Raw genomic sequence first — 8,235 nt, forward strand, 5'->3', positions numbered from 1 at the left:
GGTTTAGTGGGCTTGGTTGATGATTGGACTCAATGATCTTGAAGGTCTTTTCCAACCTAAATGATTCTATGATTCTACATTTAAAAGGTTTAATATGGCCAGCAAAATCCCTTTTCTGTAGGGCTGTGGATAGCATACTATTCAGACTACCTTTCTAAAGTTCTACAAAGCTTGATACAGCTATCAGGCAGGCAGCTCCAAGTATAAACAGTTGATTCCCACTGCTATACTTGTTCTCATGCTCTGTGCATTTCAAGAACAGAGCAAGAAAGCAAATTAATAAGCTACAGCTTAAACAACAGATGTAGCTGAGGAAGCATCACCCTTCCACATCTACACACAGAATTGTTTCATTAGTATTGTACTATCTGCATACAAGTTCCCAGTAAACTGAAGCACACTGTGGGAGATGTAAGAAATTATGCTTAAAGGAAAGGTCCTTTCAATACAGTTAAAGTAATTTTCATTTTTTCAGTTTCCACAGTTACTTTCTATACAGCTTTAAACATCAAACTGTTTGTCCTGGTAATTATCAACTAATATAAATCTTCCATAACCACTTGATTAGAAAATACCAAGGTAGAACCTTAGGATAACCAAGATTTAACAACTGAAGTAGAAGACAACATGTGACTGCTTTTACCAGGTGTAGATCCATTATGTCCAAGTGTCAAATGATCTGAAGGGCTCCCCTGAGTTGGCCAGTTGGCAGTTTGTATAGTTGTCATGGGCTCTGAAAGGTGAGAAAACAAGCCTGTTACAAAAAAGTTAATTTCCTTTTTATTTAGTGATGAAACCAAAGAAATAGAGATTTCCTCCGCCATGGTATACACAATACACTAAATGTTTTAAGCCACATGTTTTACATGCTTGCAAAGTAATGTTATTGTCCATTACTTTATAATGCATTTCAGAAATATATAAACAGTAATTATGGATAGAATCTGCCCAATCATACAGCATTATAGGAGAAAATTAGTCTAGTTTTTGTAGAAGAGGGGCTTCTTTACCTCTCCTGTCCATGGACTGAAAAGCTTCCCAGTCACAGTTGGAAAGAGAAAATTGGGCTAAAGCTTCAGTCTTCTCACTGAGAGAAGCACTGGGTGGCAGAGTTGATCACTATGCAGTAGAAATAGTATTTCTGAAAGCCTAGATCTCTCAGAGTTACTCCTCCTCTTTTCCTGCATAAAATAGTGAACTTTGAGGTAAAGTTCTTTAACACATGCCTCTTGGCTACAGTTGAGAGAATTGAGCTGTGCTGAAGGAGGTCCCTGCTAGTGGTTTGCGTCTATAGGTCTCTGACCAAGCACAAGCAGACATACCACACGTTTTCCAAGTTGCTGGCCTGTTCCACAAAGCAGTGTTTTTCTTTATCAACGTCAGCTCACAACACAAGGAATGCTACGCTACAGGCAATCAGCCTTTTGCCTGGCTTGTTCCATCTGCACTTCCATACCTTCCCTCATGCTTCAACCAGTTTAAGAACAATAAACCTGTATATGAAGGTGGACAATGTGGAAGAACAGAGCTTCAGGCTAGTTCATTTGGTGATTGATGACAGACTGTTGTCAGTCTCAACTACTAGTCTAAAATGGCTTTTTAAGAAAAAAAATTATAAAGCTGTCTCCTAGCACCAGACAGTGAGTCCTTCTACTGTACAGAAGAGCACAAGCAAGCCTGGATCTCTGCCTGATGGAGAAATAAAGTAGTCCAAGTGTTTACCCTTACACATGAAGGCCGAAAGTTCTGGGGAATCTTCCTCTGTCTGTGTGTGCAAACACCTTGACAGCATGCCAGGGTTGTCATGGATCACCTAAGTTTATGTCAGTCTAGTACACGCATCACCTGGTTTGTTACTGAAACCCCTCATGATGATACATTCAGAAGGCACCAGTGCAAGTTCATATGGTAGCTGTTATCCATCCAGAAAAAACTAGACAATCTTTAAAGTGTCTTGTACACTAATAGGATCCTCATACTGACTTTCTTAATTCACATATCAAATGAAAATAGTCAGATGAAGTCATATTATAGAAATACTTTGTGTATTTTAGCTGACATGTATATGTGTGTTTATGTATGGAAGGAGTTATTGAATCTATTAGCTATTGCACTACCTCTAGCTCCCACACACATTGCGCGAAAAAGCTCCGAACACCAGGTAAGTAGCATTATCTCTCCAACGACAAAACTGTAGATGGAATAACTTGTCAGAACTTGTCTGAGTTCATGTATAAATGTAACTTAGCCCATGTTTGATTTGCACTAATCAACATGAGCTTTGGTACACTACTGAATTCCTGCTTCTCTAATCTTTATGGAGGAAGGAGGGGTGGAATCAACAACCACTGGTTTCTTCTCCTGCCTAGAACCTATTCTCTGCTCCCTATCAAAACCACAGTTAAGATCCAGAATATGGTGAATAAAGTGTGGGGACAACAGAAGGTTTTAACACATCCATAATTAAAAAAAATAGATAGATGAAGCTAGCAGGCACAGTGATACAAGGGCATTATTATACCTTTCACTAACACAAGAGCATAAGGACTCCTCACATGGAAAATTGTCAGGTGTTAGTGGCCAGAACAGAACCTCCTGCAATGGTTCTAGTTTGGGAATTGTCCCACCTCCAGGGTCATTGCCTGCTTTTATGGCATATATGCATAAGGGCAACAGAACACACAACTGGCAGTTGGATAGCATTCTCCACAGTCATTGAGATGCTTACAACTCTTAAGCTCTTGCAGTAACTTCAAAAGGCATAGATGATATATTTACTTCTGTTCCTTCTGAGAAGTCACAATCTTATTTCCAAAGACTTTAGTATGAAAATGTAAACTCTATATGGTGACTTAATATCACTAGGAAAAAGTATTATAGCTTTAGGTGTGCTGAAATAAAACAATTACCAGGAGATGATTCAGTAAGTCCAGCTTGCATCTTAGTCAAAGAGCTTGCCAGAGACTGACTGGCATCTTGTGTTGTCATAGTTGCATCTAAAAAGGAAAAAAGGGTTTAAAGAAACTTTATTCTCTGAGTTGAACTAAGAAGCATTTCATTCATGAGAAGAATTCAAACAGAACCTCTTCACCTCAGCCTACCACCTCCATTTTTTTCCTCAAGTTCTGAGCATATAGAAGCAAAATGTGCAAGAATTACTTTTCATTAGTTCTTTAGCTTATTTTAGGCAAGAAAAGATTAAAGAACAGAGGCAGTATTTATTTGACCTCTAATTTCTGTATACAGATCTCTTCCTGTAGTTACTCTGTAGTCAGGCAAAGCCATTCTTCAGAATATTCCAGCAGACCTATAAACTTTATAACCTGTATAAAGTTATACTTTACTCAAATCCTGTCTTGTTTGTGGGCTTAGACTACTACAGCTTATGACACTGACACTAGCTGGTTATTTTTAAACATAGATTAGCAGATTCACTAAAAGAGTAAGGACCTCATTACAACCTTACGTGTCTAGCCTGTTTTGTGATGCAGTGAACAACCTCCTTTCCTTCTATTATCACCCTGGTGAGCAAAACAAAAGGCCTCTGTGTCAAACATGGACTTCACCAAGTAATACTAATGACTATTTTCATTTTCCTTAACACCACTGCAAATTGATTCTGCTCCTATAATACAGTTTGTGTAAGAGCCAGTCAAGACTCTACAGTTTTGCTTTATGTGCTTGACTAGAGAAAGGACAGCAGGGGAAGAGGAAGAAGACTTGCTTAGTTTGAGTATGTTGCTGTATCACTCTTCTATTAAGAATTCAAGGTCCCTAGATGTTTTATAAAAACCGAGATGTTTGCTCTTTCCTTTCTGTTCCCACATTTGGGTAGCAGAACTAGTTAGTGTAAAATAAACATTGCTTAGGTAATTCACATGCTTAGATATTCCAGGACATATTCTACTGACATAGCAGCAAGACACACTCTTCCTCAAACTCTCAGCAATCTCACATTAGTAGCTTTTAAACTATTTGGCCAGTAGTTACACAGAGAAAAGATAACATGTCTTGCAGTTGTAACTGAAGTCTGGGAGGGGTAGTAAGCTCTGCTAGACATCCAAGACAGCAGCAAGCATAGATGAAAAGTGGAAAGCTACATCATACCTCAAGTGTGTTCAAACTTCTTGAGAACTGTGTGCCTTCAGCAGAAGGTGAAGTCAGCACCCTGCCTACAAGCGAACAACACTACTAACACTCCTACCCCATTTCAGCACTATGGGCATAGATGACCTACAGACTCTCCTGCTGGCACCTCTAGCACACAGTTACTCCAGACTATGTCAGTCATGTCCAGCTTGCATCATCTGCTTTCTCAATCTGCCTATCGTACTTCAACCAGTTCGGATCAAGAATAAAACAAGGTATTTGGAGGATATGATTAAAAAAATTAAGCATTAGTGGTTCTTAACAACAGGCTCTTAATTTTTTTTACTTTTTCATACCAGTCCACTGGTCCCACAGCCAAGTGTTCCCTCCCAGCCCTTCACCCAGGCAAAGAACTTAAGAAATCTGTTCTGTCTGAGTATCTGCTGGCTTATGACCCAGGCAGTAAGAAGACTGAGTCTTATTCTCTGCCTGACAGAGGTGCTGAGAGCAGGGAGAGCTATTATGCATCTGATATTCATGGTAAGGTTGAAGAAAGGTCCATGAATTTTTATATCTGCAGCATCTTGAGGCATTCTAAGGATGTCATGGATCACCTGACTGTGTCAGCTTAGTAGATGCATCACCTGCACAGTAATTAAAATCCCCAAAGATGATAAATTTAGAAGGTGCCAGTGCCAAGCTGTACAGCAGCTCTGTTATCTCTCTGCAAGGATGGCAGATAACCTACAATGTGGTTTGCATACTAACAGGGTTCTCATCTTGGCTTTTTTCCTTGATTCACATACCCAGGGAAAGCAGTCAAGTAGCATTATTTCTAGTCACCACTGCTTCCAATTCTTGGCTCTTATCTGTCTAATATGTCAAACTACACAGCACAGATATAACATTGCACTGCTCTTCTCCTCTCATATACACCTGCTGAATAGCATCAGAGATCAAGATGACCCAGCACTGCATGATTAGTGTCATCAAGCCAGGCAGTGATGTAAACAAGTCAAGTGGAATAACTTCTGAAACTATTGAGTCATGGCTGCATGCCTTAGCCTACAACTGATTTGCATTAGATTTAATCAATAGTGTGGTAGCTTGCCAAGTTCTTGTTCCCTGATCTTTACACAGGAAGGAGTAGATGAGAGAGTATGAGGTCATTCCCTTATTCTTCTGCCTTACCTCTGCTCCCTACTGCAGCCAATATTTGGGGGATAAAGTGCAGATGTACCATACTCGTCATCACCAGAGCAATTTCAGGCTTTAAAATCTATTCGCTCTCTTTTTCAGCCAGAAAAGTAGCTGAATAGGAAAAGGTTGAGATAGAATTTGGTTGAATTTAACAACATTCATTTAATGTTTGATATTAAATTAATTGACATTACATTAATTTTATACTCTATGCAAGCACACAAGCATTCAGTAGCATCTAACATCAGCTGCCAGAACCTCTTAGTGCCCCTAGAAAAGGGAAAAGCTGCAGGCTGAGCTCTCCTGAGGCACCAGGAGCCACATGAAGGACTTTCAAATGCCCTGATAGAAGACCTTCCCTCCGGGCAAACCAGAAAAATCCAACCTGGAAGCAAAGTCTGTAAGAAATTAGGTGTATCCTTTACTCATATAACTCCTTGGATCTTTAGAAGCAGAAGCTGAGAGATGAGATACTGAGTTTGCTTTTCCTAAAGGAATCTGGCAGCACACACTGCAACTAAATTAGGCAACCACAACAATAACCAGATGAAGCAGCAAACTCTGAAGAACAACGTTGTGATACTTAATTAGAAATTACCCTCAACTCAATACAGAATAAGTGATGGCTTAAATTTTTCAAAACAATAACTAAATAGTTACAAGACTAAAAGATAAAGTTAACAGAATAATTAGAACTCTTCTCAAGCTGCTTATCTCCAAATAAAAATCTAAGAGGCCTCTTGTGGTATCTGCCTGACCACCTGCAGAAGGCTATGCAACCTGCCTTTCTGCAACTTAGTCCTTGTGCACCTAGTACTCCCTCCGGTCACTTTCACTGCGAGCATTTCTTTTGATTGAAGAAACCTGCTGAACTCCCACATCTCCAGAATGCACACTGTTTCTGGAGTTCACTAGAAGGCAGTTTTAGTTCTCCTCCCTCCAAGGGAGCATGAACTTCCTTGCTGCACCTGTGCAGCTAGTCCCTGTGCTTGACTAGCTTTTTGCACATTTGGTTAATAACCAATGCAAAAGTAAAATACTCTTCCTACATTTAAATCATCATGAAAATTTTTTTTTGTTTGGGTTTTTTAGTTTTGGTGGGTTTTTTTTCAGAAGAGGATATTATTTCACTGAGGGCTTTATATAAACCTAGAATTGCTTCAACCACCATTAGGTACGGTTTTCGGCAGTAAAATTCATCAAAAATAAATATCACATGGCTAACTTGCCATAATATGACTCACATGTTCCTACAAATATCAGGCCATTTAAAGTCACAAAACTTTTTGATCAATGAAATAAACTGTTAGAAAGGACTTCAAGTTTTATGTGTGTGTACATAAATACACATATATATTTTAAAGGAGCTTTAAGAACTACAGAGCAGTATTTTAAACAAGCCTTGAGAACTGCAAAACACTTCTGTCCTTTCACATTATGTGAAACTACTACAAATTCTACAGAAGTTATCATCACTGAAGGAGCAGTATTGCTCCTCTCAGTATTAGGAAGGCCAACAGAGGCACAAACAAACATGTAACTACTTACATATCGCACGCTGAAAATGCAGCTAAACCACTGATGGTTAATTAAAGCCACAGCAATAATGTTCACATATATGCGCTGGCAGAACTTTCAGCCTCGGCAAGACACGCTCCAACAATCACATCTTGCACAGCACACATCAGCAATCTGGTACTTCCTTCTGTTACCATTCTGTACTACTCTGTGATGCTTCATAAACAGGGACTAACAACAGAAACCCACTAGCTTTAGAAAAAAGCTCTTATTTCCTTAGGAGTGGCTGGCCTGCTCCTTGACCACTGAAAACTACTAGAGGAAGAACAGGCCCCAGAAGGCTGAAGGCCCTCTTCCTCCATGGATTGTCAGTGTCATATTTAGAAATGCAACAGACAATCCTCCCAGGAACATCCCTCACAACCTGCCAGGCATACTGACGCTTTACCGATTTGAGTTTTTTCAAGGTTAAAACCATGCTTTACTTGATAAGGACAGGGCAGCCATAGAACACTACGCCTCAGCGTCCAAGCCCCGCACCTGCGGGCTCATAAATCCTCCCGTTTGCGAGGCAGAAAGCGGGAGACGGCGTCAGACCACAGCACCGAACACGGCGGGATGCGGCTCAGCACCGCAGCCTGCCTGCTGCCCACCAGCACGGTCAGACACGCGGGGAGGCGACGCTAACGGCCGCGTTACCGCTCCTTAGAGGACAGCGGCGAGGGCATCCCCACTTCCCAGCAGGCCCGCGAGAAACCCGAAGGCTTCTTTGACGCTGAAGACGAGAGAGCAGGGGGAGGCCGGGGCGGCAGCCGCCCCCGCAGCGGGTGCCGGGGAGGAGGCAGCGCTGGGGAGCTCCGACCCCGGTCGGGGCCGCTGAGGAGAGGAAACGCCTCAGTCGTTGAGGCGGCCACCTAACCGGGCCACCGCGCCCCGGCTCCCCGGGGGGATGCTTCGGGGCAGGGAGGACCTTTGCTCCGCCGCAGCTCCCAGGCGGTGCCCTCCCTGCCCCCCTCGCCCCAGCCCACCCCGACGCCGAGGGCGGACAGCCCTCGTCCGCGGCGTGACAGCCGCCCGGACCAGCCCGGCCCGGCCCAGCCCGCGACACGAGGGAGCGTTTACCTGCGGGGCTCCCGCCCGAGAGGCAGAGGCAGAGCAGCAACAGCCGCGGCAGGCGCCCCGGGCGCTTCGCGGAGAAGGCGGCAGGCATGGTGTCCCGGCCGCCGCCGCACTCCCAGTGTCGCTCTCCCCCCGCCGGCTGGCTCGGCTCGGCCCCGCACCGCCCGCGGGCGGCGGCGGCTGAGGAAGCCTCGAGCGGGCCGGAGCGGCTCTGCGGGAGAGCCGGCTGCTGCAGCTGCGACGGGGATCAAAACCACAACAGAGCGGCCCCAAATCCACGAACGGGGCGAGCGTCAGGCACGGACCGGC

At 43.3% G+C, this 8,235-nt stretch overlaps 1 protein-coding gene across 1 annotated transcript in view; it reads right to left on the reverse strand.

Moving 5' to 3' along the window:
* The window catches only part of EMB (embigin), a 22,998-nt gene extending 14,988 nt beyond the window's left edge, over window positions 1-8,010 (reverse strand). Inside the window, exons 1-3 of the mRNA XM_010563529.1 lie at window positions 7,930-8,010; window positions 2,910-2,996; window positions 644-733 (exon numbers count right to left, since the gene is read on the reverse strand). Coding sequence (XP_010561831.1) covers window positions 644-733; window positions 2,910-2,988 — 169 coding nt within the window. The 5' untranslated portion in view covers window positions 2,989-2,996; window positions 7,930-8,010. The remainder of the gene's footprint in view (window positions 1-643; window positions 734-2,909; window positions 2,997-7,929) is intronic.
* Window positions 8,011-8,235: the final 225 nt, after the last annotated feature.

The sequence above is a fragment of the Haliaeetus leucocephalus genome, unplaced genomic scaffold (genome assembly GCF_000737465.1).
Source record: "Haliaeetus leucocephalus isolate CR32 unplaced genomic scaffold, Haliaeetus_leucocephalus-4.0 Scaffold169, whole genome shotgun sequence".
Taxonomy (NCBI): domain Eukaryota; kingdom Metazoa; phylum Chordata; class Aves; order Accipitriformes; family Accipitridae; genus Haliaeetus; species Haliaeetus leucocephalus.